Source organism: Rhinopithecus roxellana, chromosome 3 (genome assembly GCF_007565055.1).
Source record: "Rhinopithecus roxellana isolate Shanxi Qingling chromosome 3, ASM756505v1, whole genome shotgun sequence".
Classification (NCBI taxonomy): domain Eukaryota; kingdom Metazoa; phylum Chordata; class Mammalia; order Primates; family Cercopithecidae; genus Rhinopithecus; species Rhinopithecus roxellana.
The window spans coordinates 154,623,170-154,641,063 of NC_044551.1; the positions used below are offsets into that span (position 1 = coordinate 154,623,170).

A 17,894-nucleotide genomic window follows, 5' to 3' on the forward strand; every position below is an offset into this window, starting at 1 on the left:
GGTGTGGGGAACTATAAATTTAACACTCTTAACCATTTAATTTGTGATCTCTGGTGAGCTTTTGCTTTATCTTATACCAAATTCTGAAGAAGCTCTCTAATTCCCAACTACTTACTTCATTAGTCTGTTACTAAAGCTTTATATGTTTTAATTCTTGGTAGGGCTTATATCTTCTCTGTTCTTTCTCAGATTTGCCCTTCTGCTCATTTTCCCAGAGGAATTTTCTCACCCTTTTTTGTCAGATTAGATTATCAATAAAATGCTAGTAGGTAAATGGATACAAGATATTTCATAAAGAACCAAAAAGAAAAATAATCAACCTAACTAGATACACAAGTTTAAAATAAGGATTATAGAGTCAAGTGCCAATGGCTCATGCCTCAAGTCCCAGCTACTCAGGAGGCTGAGTCAGGAGGATCACTTGAGCCCAGGAGTTCGAGGCCAGCCTGAGCAACATAGCAAGACCCCCATCTCAAAAAAAAAAAAACAAGGATTAGAATAAAATTTATATTTCTGCTGATGTCAATATTGATAAAGGCTATGAAACTGACATGCATGTTGCTAGTGGGAAGGTTGAGTAAAAATTTCTTACAGAAATCTATTTAGTTATGCATTTCAAAGAGCTCTAAAAATGTGTATGCACTTTGACTCAGAAAGTCTGAGACTCTATCAAAAAGGGTTTATCAAATCTACCACAATCCATCGTAGATACAAAAGGGGAGGGATGGATTTTATACCATAAAGTATTCTCTGTACCATTTTTCCAATTTATAAAAATTCTCAAAAATACAGAAAAGTGAAAATAAACTGTGTAAGAACACCTACAGCCCCAACATTTAGAGTCTATAATTAACATTTTACTATATTTGCAGAATTATAAGAAAGAAATATCAGCAAATGAATATATAAAATGGACCAGGATACATACAATGGACCGTTGTGAAATCATTGGTGCTCATTAAGATTACAAAATAATACCAGAAATTGTTTTTATATGTGAAAGCATAAACAATGTGTGCAACTATGTATCAAAATGGCTCCATTTAATAATGTGTTTTTACAACTATAAACAAAGGCAAATATACTAAGTCAGAATTTGGGAGCTCTCTTACGGAGATGCTCTAGAGCATCTCTAGAGCAGGGATGTCATCCATGGACCACTTGTATCAGAATCTGCTGAAGTGACAGTGTTATTTTGTTGGAGATCTGTACTTTATCCCAAACCCCAAATACCATAAAGCCAAAGTAAATAAAATAGTATGGTACCCACACAAAAAAAACAGGCAGACAGAAAAGAAAAACAATCATCATATACACTTGATTTAGAACAAAAGGTGGTATACAGAAAGCAGGGAAATGGCAGTGTTTTCAAACATGAATGCTGATACAATTTGGTATCCATATGGAAAAAGTTAACTCGGCCCTGACCTCACACATGAGAGAGAAAATCAATTCTGGGTAGACTGTAGATCTAAACATGAAAGGTAAAATAATAAAGCTGTAAGAAGATAATGTGGAAATGTTTATTTAGGAAAAGATTTCTTAAACATGACACAAAAAGCATTAACCACAGAAGGAAAAGAGTGATAAATTTAAAATTAGAAACCTTTTTTTGAGACAGGGTCTCACTTTGTCACCCAGGCTAGAGTGCAGTGGCACAAACAAAGCTCACTACAGCCTCCATCTCCCCGTCTCAAGGGATTCTCCTGCTTCAGTTGGCCAAGTAGGTGGGACTACATGCACATGCCCAGCTAACTTTTGTATTTTTTGTAGAGGCAGGGTTTGCCCCAGCGGGTCTCAAACTCCAGAGCTCAAGTGATCCTCCCACCTCAGCCTCCCAAGTGCTAGGATTACAGGTGTGAGCCATCATGCTCAGCCAGGAACTATTTTTTATATAATGAAAAATAATAAAATTTTAAAAACCTATTTTTAATATAATATATATTTTTTAAGTCTCCTGACAAATTAAAAAAAAAAAAAAAAAAAAAGGCCAGGCACAGTGGCTCATGCCTATAATCCCAGCACTTTGGGAGGCTGAGGGGGGCAGATCACCTGAGGTTGGGAGTTCGAGGCCAGCCTGACCAACATGGAGAAACCCCATCTCTACCAAAAATACAAAAATTAGCCGGGTATGGTGGCACATGCCTGTAATCCCAGCTATTCGGGAGGCTGAAGCAGGGGAATCACTTGAACCCGGGAGGAAGAGGTTGTGGTGAGTCAAGATCATGCCATTGCACTCCAGCCTGGGCAACGAGAGCGAAATTCTGTCTCAAAAAAAAAAAAAAAAGGCCGGGCGCGGTGGCTCAGGCCTGTAATCCCAGCACTTTGGGAGGCCGAGACGGGTGGATCACGAGGTCAGGAGATTGAGACCATCCTGGCTAACATGGTGAAACCCCGTCTCTACTAAAAAATACAAAAAACTAGCCAGGCGAGGTGGCGGGCACCTGTAGTCCCAGCTACTCGGGAGGCTGAGGCAGGAGAACGGCGTGAACCTGGGAGGCAGAGCTTGCAGTGAGCTGAGATCCGGCCACTGCGCTCCAGCCTGGGCGACAGAGCGAGACTCCGTCTCAAAAAAAAAAAAAAAAAAAAAAAAAAAAACCCTCCAATGAACCACTAAAGTTCAAAAGTAGGAATCAGCCAAAACACATATGAAAAAGGGGAGGGGTCTTATTAAAGTGACAATGAAATACTGTTATATGCTCACAAGGTAAGTTAACGCCAGTGTTGGCAAGGATGTGAAGCAACTGTCACATACTGTTAGCAGGGATGTAAACTGGAATAAGTACTTTGAATAATTAGGGAATACTTACTAAAACTGAAGACAGGTGTTATGTCGTCATCTGCATGTACATGAAGATGTGTATAAGAACATATATAATACTACTATTAATAATAGTCACAAAGTAAAAACAATTGAATTGTCCACCAACAGTAAAATGGATAATTGTGGCGTAATCATACAAGATACTTTACAACAATGATATGAGCCACAGTGACATGCAGCAGCGTGGATAAATCTCAAACTTACGCAGTGAAAAAAACCAGTGTTCAGTGAAAGAAACCAGACAAAGAATTTACATACAATCTGATTTCATTTTCATAAAGTTCTAAGACATACAAGGAAGTGATTGCTATAATGTCCACATAGTAATCGCCTGCATAGGGAGGGGATCAGGACTTTGAGAGCTACTAGGGTGGTGTCACAGTTTATTTACAGATGTGTGTGGGTACAAGGATATTTGCCTCTAACTTGTGTTGCTATATATTTACTTTATGCCCATTTCTGTATTATGATTTATTTTCCAATACAAAATGAGGCCAGCCATGGCAGCTCATGCCTGTAATCCCAACACTTCAGGAGGCCAGGGCAGAGGATAACTTGAGGCCAGCCTGGGCAACATAGCAAAACCCCATCTACTTTTTTAATTAAAAAATTAATTTTTAAATAAAGCAAAGAGGCTGAGCGTGGTAGCTCATGCCTATAATCCAGCTCTTTGGGAGGCCGAAGTGGGCAGATCATTTGAGGTCAAGAGTTCAAGAGCAGCCAGGCCTATGTGGTGAAACCCCTTATCTACTAAAAAAATATTTAAAAATTAGCTAGGTGTGGTGGCGCACGCCTGTAGTCCCAGTTACTTGGGAATCTGAGGCAGGAGAATCGCTTGAACCCAGGAGGCGGAGGTTACAGTGAGCTGAGATCGCGCCACTGCACTCCAGCCTGGGTGACAGCGCAAGACTCTGTCTCAAAATAAATAAATAAATAGAATAAAATAAAACAAAGAAAAAAGCTTTTTAAAAAGGCAGATTCCAAGGTCCCACTCCGAATCTCTAAAGTAGGGCCCAAGAGTCTACATTTTTAACAAATGCCAATGATGATTCTTATCCATAGTAGTAAGTTTGAGAAACACTAGCCTAGATCTATATCTAGCCTCCAAAAAGAATAAAGTTTAATAAAATTTCCAGTTATTCAAAGGAGCCAAAAAGAGGCAAAAGTTCCAGTGGTCTTAAATTGAATAGATCATAAGGTAATTGATCTTTTTTGCTTCCTATCTCTTTTAATTGCTACTGAAAACTACAAGTATATATAAAAGTAGTGATCAGCAAGCTCGATTATTACCGCAAGAGTAAAGATTCTTCAGTCCTGAAGAATATGCTGGGACAATCAAATAAACAGCTCCTTTTAATAAGAAGCCTCCCACCAGCCTTAGTAAACAAATCAAATAAATAGATTTTGCACTTTAAGAGTCAGGTTGTCACCCACAAGGCTATATACAAAATGAATTGTACAACTTTGTTCTCTGAGCTTCTGAAGGACAAAAAGGCTGACTTAGCTTTCAGATTTCACAGATTTTAATTACTCTTTATTTTCATACTTTAGTCAAATCCTGTGGGTAAAAAGCCCTCATGTATAAGCCAGGGCTCACACACACCAATAGATATAAAAAAGATTTATCAATATAGTTATGCATCTGCAGCTAAAATGTGTACATATCACAGGGATGTGACAGCTAAAATAAAGACATAAGATAAATAATTGCTGAGAAATTTCAGGTCAAATTACATAGGTACTATAGGCAGATGCCATAAAGACCACCTAAAAATGCTAACTGTATTCATTAAACCCCTAGACAAGGAACACTTGACTAGAAAGACAAACAATAAATGACAGGGGACACATATATCGTAAAGTCATCAGTCAAACATAACATTGAAGACTATAGTCATTCCCTGACATTTTATCCCTTCTGCTATTAACTCTATTTTCAAATCTGCCTACAATGACATAATCATCTTGAGAACATAAGATCAATCTTGCAACCACTTATTCCAGTCACTAATATTTTATATCCAAATAAGAAACCACTATTATTTTCATTTCCCAATGGTAAATATTTAATGCTACAAACAGTATTTCAATAAAAGTACTACAGTTGAGTCTCAACTAACTCTAGTAAAGATCACTTTACCTGTGCAACAGAGCCTTGGAAACCATTCTGAATACCCTGGCATCTTCCAACAAAAACATCAGGTAAAGACTTCATTAAAAGCACAGTAAAGGAAGGTGATGGGCTTACAAAAACTGCGGAGCAATTATTAGTGCTGAGTCCTCCTACACAGAGTAGAGCTGTGCTACACTCTGCAGTTTAAACGGAAGCAGACTGCAACATGAGGTCACTACTGACAAGGAGGTACCCAATCAAGAGTCTACACTTTTTTTCCTCTTCACTTTGCAACTTTTCAGGAGGTGGACAAAGAGAAACAAAATTTTGAATCCAGCTAGACTTCTCTCAAAAATATATAAGCCTAATCCAGCATAAGTGGAGAAACCAATCTGTTTTCATTAATCAAACTACTATATCCAGGGACATAAATTATAAATATGAAATTACTAAACTATGAAAAATAGGTAGCGTGCTATTGTTCAATTATCCAATTTGAGAAAAGCATTTATGGTTAATTTTTCAAGTCTAAAACTTGGATAGCTTCTAGATAAGTCATGCTAGAACTATACCAAAATTACCATTTAAAAAACTATGGTTTCGAAAAATAAACATATAAAACAAAACAAAAATAATAATCCCATGCTCCTTTAAAACCAAAAGTAAAAATCCTTTCCTTACTTTCCCCATCAACTTAGGAGTACTTTATACCTATGACAAGAGTATACCAAAAGATTTCTCACTGTTACAAAGTTAGTCAATAAGTTATATATAACAAGTCATTAAACTATCAAATGCATCATTTATAGGAGAGGGAAAAGAGGGAGAGAACCTGTCAATATTTATCATGTGCTAGCACTTAAAACTTTTTTTAACTCTAATAAAACTTCCTCATGACCCAGAGGATAAATGCTACTTGTTACTGCCCAACATTTCTGGTACTTCCACCCAAGTATGACTTCCTTTTTACACTTAAGTAGAACCTGGATACTGAAAATGTGAACTGATAAAATCTGTCAACTGAAATATTTTGCAAACTATATGACTTAATGATGAAAGAGAAGACAAAAGATACCACTACAGTTCGCATACACCTTTAGTCAACTGAAGGCACCTTTTCTCAATAATAGGGGACCCACAGAATGAAGTGGCCACTGTGCCCAGCCCAATTTTTCATCTTTCTAAATTGAGTTTTAGGAAGGCATCAGAAGCACAACTTTAAATGAACTTCATAACACGAAGTAATTGTTTTTTGGTTTGTGGTTTCTTAAGCATGAACATAAATTAAAAATCACCTAAACCTCAAGTCAAAATAAACTTCCCCAAAACAACACAGGAAAAAGATTATAAAGCACAGGGAAGAAAAGGTAAAAGCTCTTTTAGAACTCTCCTTTCTCTCTTCACATTTTTTAAAGGTAAAAATTCCCCTAAAATTTGTACATTTAAATATAAAGCTAAATGAGGCCGGGTACTGTGGTTCACACCTGTAATCCCAGCACTTTGGGAAGCCGAGGCAGGTGAATCACGAGGCCAGGAGTTCAAGGCCAGCCTGGCCAACATGGTGAAATTCCGTCTCTACTAAAATTACAAAAAGTTAGCTGGGCATGGTGGCAGGCACCTGTAATCCCAGCTACTTGGGAGGCTGAGGCAGGAGAATCACTTGAACCCAGGAGTCGGAGGTTGCGGTGAGCTGAGATCGTGCCATTGCACTCCAGCCTAGACAACAAGAGCAAAACTCCGTCTCTCTCTCTCTCTCTCTATATATATATAGCTAAATGATAAACATGGGTATATAAAACAACAATTTAGAAACAATCTTGAGATTTCCATGGACTTCATGGATAAGACTGAACCTCAGGATCAAACAAAACTGCTTTTTCATGCACCCTAGGCTGCTTACACCCCAAACTCCACCATTTTTTCCACTCTGAAGACAGCTTAAATCTTAACAAAACATAGCTAATGACAACTGCAGAAATAACAGATGCATCAACAGACCAATCGATACAACTCACAAACATTTAAACCACTGGTTCTCAAAAAGAAGTCTGTAAACCTGAGAGTCTTCGAAACCCTTTCTATGAAAGAGTTAGAAGTACCTTCACACTGTATGCCTTTTTCACTGTGCTGACATTTGCATATTTTCAAAAATTTTTAATTGGGAGGCCATCAGGCTGAGATGGCTCCAGTACGTTGGATTCCTACATAAGTGAACTGAAACCCAATGTCAACAGTAAGATGACTAATCAAAACCCGCCAACTAACCTCTAACTAGGAACTTTCCACTGTATCATATCCAAATAAGGCAAACGCCTACCCAATCAAGTTATTTCTTTACTTCTGCGTTTAGCCTATAAAAGCCCCAATGCTCAGGCTGCTAAAGTGGAGCACTCTGAACCTCCTCTAGTTTTGACTGCTGCCTGATTCATGAATCCTTTAATGCTCAAATAAACTTAAAATTGTTGTCTAAAGTTTTCACAATGATGATGCAAAATCAATGGTAGAAAAAGCTGCTTGGGGTAATCTTAGCGTAAGTCCAGGCAAGTAATACTGTGGCTACTGCATTCTTCCTTACCAGCCACTTGAAATTTTTTAAAAAGGGGCCAGTCTATGATAGACAAACAGAAAACAATGATTAATTTCGTCTTATTCCTTGAGTACATTTCTTTTTTAATATTCAGTATAAATGGGAAGTACTCATAAAGCACTTCTGCTGCATAGCTTACCTTGTTTGAGAGCTAAACTAATCACTTCTATTAAGGAATACCATTTTTACTTGGAAGATAGACTCAAATCTAAACCATGGTTATTAGGACTTGAACACTGGCAGACATTTTCTCAAAAACGACCAAGACTCTACCTTTAAGAAAAACTGACAATATAAAATTTGAATTTTCAAGCGAAAATCAAAATTCTGGAAAACCTGTATCCTCCTCCATAAGCTCAAAAGCATCTGAATACTTAAAGATGCTTCTGATGCAATCAATAGTGATATTAAAGAATGTGAACTTTAACAAATGTGCCAGCATCTGGAAGATCTACAGAACTCAGTGAAGCAATCTTTTCCAAATGACCAATATATCATATCCCATCCCCATCATGGTCCTCTTCCCTGGGTCACAGGGGCAGCCCCATCCTTTGAATAGTGGAAGTAGCCACACCCCTATGGCTTACGCACTCTGTGCTCTGGTAGAGATGGTGCTGCCTGTTATCACACCAGAGCCATACCTAAAGTGGCAGAAGAGTATGGTGCCAGGCATAATGGAATCTTGCCAAGGTCCCCAAGGTCCCCCATCATTGGTGGCCTCTCCTTTGCATTTAGGGCCTCTCCGCAGGCCCTTGCACTCAAGGCCTGTAACTGATTTCTGAATTGCCTTCAGGGTCTTTTTTTTTTGAGACAAGGTCCCACTTAGTTGCCCAGGCTGGAATGCAGTGGCGCGATCATGGCTCACTGTAGCCTGGACCTCCTATGCTCAAGCAATCCTCCCATCTCAGCCTCTTGAGTCACTGGGACTACAAGCACATGACACTATGCCCAGCTCATTTAAAAAAAATTTTTTGGCCAGGCACAGTGGCTCATGCCTGTAATCCCAGCACTTTGGGAGGCTGAAGTGCACGTATCACGAGGTCAGGAGTTCAAGACCAGCCTGGCCAACATGGTGAAACTCTATCTCTACTAAAAATACAAAAATTAGCCAGGTGTGGTGGCGCGCACCTGTAGTCCCAGCTACTCGGGAGGCTGAGGCAGAAGAATCACCTGAACCCAGAAGGTGGAGGCTGCAGTGAGCTGGGATCACACCACTGCACTCCATCCTGGGCGACAGAGCAAGACCTTCCAGCCTCTAACCATTACCTAGTTCCAAAGCAACTTCCATATTTTAGGTATTTGTTACAGCAGCACCCACTCCACAGCACCAATTTTCTGTCTTAGTCCATTCAGGTTACTGTAACAAAATGCCATACACTGAGGAAACAACAGAAATTTATTTCTCATAGTTCTAGAGTCTGAGAAGTCCGAGATGAAGGCAGCAGCAGATTGAGTGTCTGGTGAAGACCCATTGATAGACTTTTCACTGTGTTACCATTGAGCGAAAGGGGTAAGGAGTCTTCTCTCAGGCTTTTTTATAAGGGTTCTAGTCTAATTCATGAGGGCCCCACCCCCATGGCCTAATAACCTCCCAAAGGCCCCACTTCCTAATACCAAAACTTCCAGATCATAGCAGCAACAGATTTAATGCAGAAGAAAATGTAAGAATCCTTCACGATAGAAATTCAAGAGATTTGCAAAAATGTAAAACATTGCCACTAAAAAAGTTTAGGGAATTAGAAAACACAATTACTTTTCATTTAAAAAAAAAATTACACTAACATGTGATATGTTTATTGTTACTTTAAAAAACTAAATAAGGCCCAGTAATCCTAGCACTTTAAGGAGACCAAGGCTGGAGAATCACTTGTGCCCAGGAGCTTGAGACTGGCCTACGCAACATAATGAGACCTTGTATTTACAAAAAATAAAAAATATTAATCAGGCGTGGTGTTGCATGCCTGTAGTCCCAGTTATTCATCAAGCTGAGGTGGGAGGACTGCTTGAGCCTGAAAGGTCAAGGCTGTAGTGAGCCATGATCATGCCACTGCACTCCAGCCTGGGCGACACAGCAAGACCCTATCTGTAGTGAGCCATGATCATGCCACTGCACTCCAGCCTGGGCGACACAGCAAGACCCTATCTGTAGTGAGCCATGATCATGCCACTGCACTCCAGCCTGGGCGACACAGCAAGACCCTATCTCAAAAAAATTAAAAACTAAATAATTTTTTCTCAGTTTTAATTCCTAATATCATAAACACCAATAGATATAACAAACTGAAACAAAAGTTCTTTAGGGTGCCCAATAATTTTTAAGTGTGTAAGGGGATTGTATAACCAAAATATCTGAGAAGCACTAACTTAAAACTAATAAAGGAGAAAGAATTTATTAATAAAAATCCAAGAGGTCATAAATAGTTACATTTTAGCTACAAACAGAAGTATCCAGGCCAGGTGTGGTAGCTTATGCCTATAATCAATCCCAACACTTTGGGAGGCTGAAGTAGACAGATTACTTGAAGCCAGGAGATCGAGACCAGCCTCGCCAACATAGTGAAACCCAACTCTATTAAAATTACAAAAATTAGTCAGGTGTGGTGGCACACATCTGTAGTCCCAGCTACTTGGGTGGCTGAGGCACGATAATCCCTTGAACCCTGAAAGCAGAGGTTGCAGTGAGTCAAGATTGTGCCACTGCACTCCAGCCTGGGTGACAGAGCCAGACACTGTCTCCAAAAAAAAAAAGCTTCCTTCCAAACTACAACTTGGCAAAGAAATACTCCCTGTAGTTAAATATTCTCAGTTTTTATTTCTAACATGGTAAATACCAACAAGTATAGTACACATTAACATAAGCTTATTGGAGTCCTCAATAACTTTTTATAAGGGTACTAATGTTTGAGACCAAAAGTTTTAAGAACTGGTAACTTAAACCATCTCCCCGGTGTTTATTTCCCTTAGGATTCCAACATACTTTCCTAGGCTACTTCTGAAGAGAAACACAAAGCAGGCTACCTAATATTTCCAATAAATGTTTACAACTACTTCATAGGAATACTCAAAAAGATGACTTGTTAATTACTAAAAGTTCAATCTCCAGTTTCAAATTCATTAAGAGCTCACTATATACTAGGCCCTATGCATTCTGGGGAAATTTCTCCTCCTTTCATCCAAGGTAGATAATCAAACAATGTATTTTATATTTCTTCTGTCTCAGAACACTGACACATTTGCTATACATGTAATTTTAATCATATTAAGTTGAACATTCAAGAAAATTCCATCTTGCTTCTAAAGCTCCATTTATTCAACATGTAATACTTTACTGAGTGCCTATTCTGTAGCAGGCACTATCCTAAGTGTTATAATTACATGAGTAAAGAAAATCCTGCTGTCTCATGGTTTACTTTCTAGTGCTGGAAGATAGACAATAACAATAATAAACGTATGTTAGATGGTTATAACAGTTACGGACAAAATAGAACAGGGTAAGGGAGATCAAGAATGGGGAATGAGGAGGTTATCACTGAGAAAGTGACATTTGAGCAAAGAATTGAACATACTGAGAGAACCATGCAGCTATCTAGGGGCACATCTATCCAGACAGAAGGAACAGTCCAGTGCAAAGGCTCAAATAGAACATGACTGAATTAAGGAATTCTGTTATGGCCAAAGGAGAATGAGCAAAGAGACAGCAGGCAAGAGATAAAGGAAAAAAGGGTGCAGCAGTTAGGGGTGGGATGGGGCAGACTGTGTATATAGAATCTTACAGGCCATTTAAGAATTTTGGCTCCTTCAATAGAGAGACATTAAAGGGATTTAACCAAAGGAATGAAACACTCTTACCTCTCTGAAGAGTTCAGAGAAAAATAATAAATGATCTTAGTTTTTTAAAACAATGGACATGTTATACTAATGAAATCAGCTAGATTCAGCAAAGTACTTCTATAATTTATAAGAAACAAGAATAAGAAGCTTAAGTGGATTGCTGGGGATTAGAAATAATATACTTCAATGGGGGCTCGGTGCGGTGGCTCACACCTGTTATCCCAACACTTTGAAAGGCTGAGATGGGTGGATCACTAGGGGTCAGGAGTTCAAAAGACCAGCCTGGCCAACGTGGTGAAACCTCTTCTCTACTAAAAATACAAAAATTAGCCAGGCATGGTGGTGGGCGCCTGTAATCCCAGCTACTCAGGAGACTGAGGCAGGAGAATCGAGAACCCAGGAGGCAGAGGTTGCAGTGAGCCAAGATCACGCTACTGCACTCCAGTCCAGCCTGGGCGACAGAGTGAAACTCCATGTGAAAACACACAAAAAATAAACGGATATCCTTGTTTAGCAGAGAGACATGCAAAAATAAATATCTCTAAAAATATATTAAAAACCCTAATCGCTCTTTCTGAAAGGCTCCTGTTCCTTTTTTTTTTTTTTTTTTTTGAGGCAGAGTCTCGCTCTATAGCCAGGCTGGAGTGCAGTGGCGCACTGCAAGCTCCGCCTCCCAGGTTCACACCATTCTCCTGCCTCAGCCTCCCAAGTAGCTGGGACTACAGGTGCCCGTCACCACACCCAGCTAATTTTTTTTGTTTTATTTTTAGTGGAGACGGGGTTTCACCGTATTAGCCAGGATGGTCTCGCTCTCCTGACCTCGTAATCCTCCCGCCTCAGCCTCCCAAAGTGCTGGGATTACAGGTGTGAGCCACCGTGCCCAGCCTGTTCCCTGTAACTAGCTGTGTGCTTCATTGCACTTCAGTTTTTCATTTGCTTATCTCTTATTAGGCACTTATGAAATGGCATGCATTTTGATTTACTTTAAATTTCATAGAGGACACATCTATAAACAACTTCAATCTTGAGCCTCTGTCTCAAGCAGTAATAATATCCGTAAAAATAAATTGCCATTAAAATAAATGTAAAAATAGGTAATTTATAAAAAATTTTAATATGAGCATCTTTAATAACAAATAGAATAAAAACTGAACACAGTCTGAAGGTACTACACACTGTGGATATTTTTACTTTCAAGAGAAGAGTTAAATTATTAACATTTTCATAAATAAATAAATGTTAACTAAAAAAACAGCAGGTACCTCTACTCTGATGACATGTAAAGGGTTTTATTTACCTGAAAAGCACTATAATGAAGCAACAGATGCCACCACAAAAGTAATCATGGGTACTTGATCAGCCAAAACTAAAATAAAAGGGAAATGTACAGATACCAACTGAAACACATAAAAATCACTAAATCTAGAAGACCACAATGGTAGACATATCTGTTTCTGCTGCCTAATATCCCTACCCCAACATTTTGGTAATCTCCCTATTTTCCTGTGGGAAACTAGCTCCTCCCTCCATCCCACACAGTCCTCAGATACACATAAATCACAATGACCAGTTCTACACTGGCCATGGGAATAGACACGTAACTAAATTTAAGGCAGCCCCTCTCCCCACCACCCCACAGCTGTCTGCTCCAGAGCAGAATAACAGACAGACAGAGGCCGTCAGAACTCTCATAGCAACAGCCATATGCTGAAGAGGTTATTCCATGCCTCCGTGTTTCTAAATTTCCCAGAGCTGCCCATGTTCTGATCTTTGCATTTCCATTTGACTGTAGCCTAGAATCCTTCTTACTAATAAATTGCTTTTTCTATACTGTAACTAGAACCTGTTTCTAGGAGCTGCAATTAAAGAATCCTAACAACTGGCCAGGCATGGTGGCTCATGCCTATAATCCCAGCACTTTGGGAGGTCAAGGTGGGCAGATCACCTGAAGTCAGGAGTTCGAGACCAGCCTAGCCAACATGGTGAAATCCCGTCTCTACCAAAAATACAAAAATTAGCCAGGCATGGTGGTGTGGGCCTGTAATCCCAGCTAATCGGGAGGCTGAGGCCAGAGAATCGCTTGAACTCAGGAGGTAGAGGATGCAGTTAGACAAGATCCCACCACTGCACTCCAGCCTGGGTAACAGAACGAAAACTCCATCTCAAAAAAAAAAAAAAAAAAATCCTGACAACCACTTAATCTCCAAGGAACCCTTCTAAAATGACTGTTGGAGCAAAGGGACTGTGTTGGAGCAAAGGAGGATCCTCTACAAAACCAGGCAGATGATCAAAGAGAAGCTATTAGTAATATGTATTTGAAACAATACTTAGCCTTGCTGGTAATTATATAAATAAAAACACTTAATAAATTCACTTGTCTAAATCAGCACTGTCCAAAAGAAATTTCTGCAATGATAGAAATGTTCTATATCTGCACTGTCCAACATGACAGTCACTTGCCACACGTGTGGCTACTGAGCACTTGAAATGCAGGTGGCACAAATATGGAAGGAATTAAAAATTTGTATTTAATTTTAGTTCATTTAAGTTTACATTTAAATACACACAAGTGGCCAGGCACAGTGGCTCACACCTGTAAGCCCAGGAGCTCAAGGCCAGCTTGGGCGACATGCTGAAACCCCACCTCTACAAAACATACAAAAACTAGCTGGGCATGGTAGTGAGCACCTGTGGTCTCAGCTACACAGGAGGCTGAGGCAGGAGGATTGCTTGAGCCCAGGAGGTAGAAGCTATACATGAGCTGTGATTGTGCCACTGGACTCCGGACTGGATGACAGAGCGAGAGACCCTATCATTAAATAATAATAAAAACACAGAAGGAGCTAGTGGCCACCTTATTGGAGAGCAGAGCTCTAAATTAACAAAACTAAAGGCCGGGCACAGTGGCGCACTCCTGTAATCCCAGCACTTTGGAGGCCGAGGCAAACAGATCACTTGAGGCCAGGAGTTTGAGACCAGCCTGGCCAACATGGTGAAACCCTGTCTCTCCTAAAATACAAAAGTTAGCTGGGCATGGTGATGCACGTCCATAGTCCCAGCTACTTGGGAAGCTGAGGCATGAGAATCGCTTGAACCCAGGAGGCAGAGGTTGCAGTGAGCCGAGATTGTGCCAGTGCACTCCAGCCTGGGTGACAGAGTGAGACTCTGGTCTCAAAAAATAATAATAAATTAATTAACAAAATGTAAAACACCCATTTAAATCTATTGCTGTAAGGTCCTCAAGAAAATACTGCTAATGACAGTGTAAACTGGGTCACGTCCTTTAAGCAGTCTGGAAATATTTACCAAAAGCCAGAGAAACGTTCACTCTTCAATTCCAGTAAATTTATCCAAATAATTTAGAAGAAGGAAAAAAGGGCCAAACAACAAAGGTGGGGTTTTTTTTAATAGCAGTACAGTACTGACAAGCCAGCTGAAACAACTCAAAATATCAAGAAAAACGAATGATAGAATATAGTTAAACATCTGAACATACAGATAATATTTTAACATATAATTAAAATACAGTTAAGAGACCATCAAAAAAATAAATTAGAAGGTCATGTAAACACACGTAAAAGCAAAAACAGAATGTTAAATCCAGCAAAAAATAAAATAAACATGTTAACAAAACAGAATTATGATCATGTTTGAAGAAATCATACATAATATAAAGATCCAGAGGCCTATGGAAAAATGTAATAATTGTATTTAGCAGCAGACATTTAAAATTACTTCATAATTTTCCTAAATGGCAATAGATAGCTCTTCCCTTAGGTATTACCAGCTACTTTTAAATGACATTTTGCTTTCTCACTCAAATTATTATTTCCTCTTCTTTTTAACCACTATTCCACTGAACACAAATTAAATAAAAAAAATCTAGTGGACTAAATATATAGCTGTATCCTACTAATTAGAAAAGGTTAGTAAACAATGGAGCTTTACAGAGAACTAGCATAGAATTTAGCAGACCTAAAGATATATGTGGGGAGTATGACAATGTAAACTGGCTCACGCCCTTTAAGTAGTCTGGAAATAGTTATCAAAAGCCATAGAAAGGTTCACTCTTTCTCTTGAGTTCTCTCAAGCTTCCTAAATAGTGTGCCCAATGGTCCCAGCTATGTGCTGGGATAGGGCCTTCAGCCTACCACATTTATCAAATTTACCCAGTATGCCATGTATTTATTATCATTTTATACATGAAAAGAATTAGAAAGCACTATCTTAATGGATCAGAGTTCCATCCTTACAGCCTAGATAAAACTAATTGTAGCCTGGAAGCGGGATATACAAGTCAATTCAGCCACTGTATCCTTCTCTAACAATGCTACTTCCACAGGTTCTGAAATTTTATCCAGCCCAATTAATAAGCTAATACAAAACAAACTTTAAGAATAAATATTTGTAAGAGGTTACGTTTTTGAAAAAAGGTATTAACACTAGTAACTGAAAATTCCTTAGCAAGACTGCATCTTGAAATTTTACTTCTTGCTCTTTTTCACACACAAATGCCAAACTTTCACACAGTTTGTGTTCCTGAGTGCTTGAGTGAGTCTACACTTAGAATGAAATACTCAAAAGCTAAAGTTCATTCAACCGAGCTATTACCTTGTTGATGCCGTAACACTATTTGATTCCAGGATGTTTTCAGTCATCCTTAATTGTACCACCTCTGGCATGTCATTTGATTTTTCTGCACCCTCTTCTGGAAGTTCTTCAATATGTTCCAGCTTCTCATCTTCCTCTTCTTCCTCAGAAAGTTCATTAACCTATATAAATAAAAGGAAATTCAGAATTAAAATGTGATGAAACTGTTAACACATCTAAGACATACTGTTCTATGAAAATTTTAAACACAAACAACTCATTTCCTCATTTCCTAAGATCAATCTCTCTTATGGAGTAACTGTCAACTTTCTCATATCAAAATAAAATTGCAACCAGACAAATGTAACATTTTGAAGCTAGATTAGTGTATCACTAGTTGCAAATTAGTATATCAGTATATACTAATTGTAAAATTAGTATATCTAGGAATATAAGTAAGCCTATAAGGTATAGTTAACATTAAGAAAACTTAATTTTCTAAGTAGGTTTGTAAATGTAACACTTACAACAGACTTTTAATTGATCTGATTTCCACGTGCCTTAAACAAGTCATTTTAATACAGTAAGTGTGAAAAAAGAAGGGCAAAAAAATGTTGCCTTAAGATGTTAGCTACATTTTAGAAAATGTCAGCTAACTTCTAAGTGATTCAGATTGAATTATTCATGAAGAGATGGGATCCTACAACAAGGAAGAACTCATATTTTGACCAGTAAGCACAAGTCAAGGTTATAATTATCTTGCTAGCAGGAGCTCTAAAATGTCCTCCATTATCAAACTGGCTACGTAGGTAATCACTCTAACAAAAAGATACTGAAATATTAGAGAAGGAAAACCAGCAAAATACTTTCAAATGAGTTTTTAAGTTATCCCAAAGAAGAAACTATCTATAGAATGGCTTCATATAAACTAATACTAGTCATTAAAGACTCCGAGCAATAAAAGTATGCTTTTTCTCCATTCTAGAAAAATGCAATAGAAATACCTAGAATGTATGTGTTTACTACTACACGTAACAGTGGTGTTTTTCCTGATGGACAAATACAGTTACTAGAATACTATCAGAAAGTAAAACTACAACCAAAAGAAAGTTAATTACACTGTGATAGTCTATCACACTCCTAATCAACAAGTACAGAGTGCCTATTTTAATGTATAATACAGGCTGGGTACAGTGCCTCACACCTATAATCCCAGCACTTTAGAGAGGCTGAGGGGGTTGGAACACTTGAACCCAGGAGTTCCAGACCAGCCTGGGCAACATGGTGAAACCTTGTCTCTATAAAAAATACAAAAATTAGCCAGGCATGGTGGCATGTGCTTATAGTCCCAGCTACTACTTGGGAGACTGAGGTAGGAGAATCACTTGGGCCCAGGAGGTCGGGACTGAAAAGAGCCATGATTGTGACGCTGCACTCCAACCTGGGTGACAGAGTAATATTCAGTTTCAAAATTGAATAAAGTATAATACAGTAGTTAAAAGCTAGGCCTCAGAGGCAGAAATATCTATATTCACACATCCCTACTTGCCCCTAACTTTCTCTGGCAACTTACTTAACTTGACCAAGTCTTAAGTATAAAATGGAGATGCTATACTAACTACCTCACAGAGCTGGTTGAAAGGATTTAATATACACAACCTCTTCAGCAATGTCTATACATAATAAGCAATAATATCTATCATTATAACTGAAATTGTCATTTCTTTAATAGTATAGATCCTAGTTTCTACATGTAACATCATTTTTTATATCAATGAAGACAGTATCCACCATCCAAACTACCTAAAGCAGGAGGTCTCAACCACAGGTCTATCAAGGTCACTAGTCAGATGGGTCACTAAAAAGTCATTATTAACAATAGTTAGGCCAGGCATGGTGGCCCATGCCTGTAATCCCAGAACTTTGGGAGGCCAAAGGGTGGATCACTT

General features: G+C 38.7%; 1 protein-coding gene across 11 annotated transcripts in view; it reads right to left on the reverse strand.

The window, feature by feature from the left end:
* FAM13B (family with sequence similarity 13 member B) overlaps positions 1 to 17,894 on the reverse strand; it is a 91,948-nt gene that overhangs the window by 43,477 nt on the left and 30,577 nt on the right. For all 11 annotated transcript variants that reach the window (XM_030927610.1, XM_030927606.1, XM_030927607.1 and 8 more), the window contains one exon: positions 15,967 to 16,127. In XM_030927610.1, the coding sequence (XP_030783470.1) occupies positions 15,967 to 16,127 (161 nt within the window). The remainder of the gene's footprint in view (positions 1 to 15,966; positions 16,128 to 17,894) is intronic.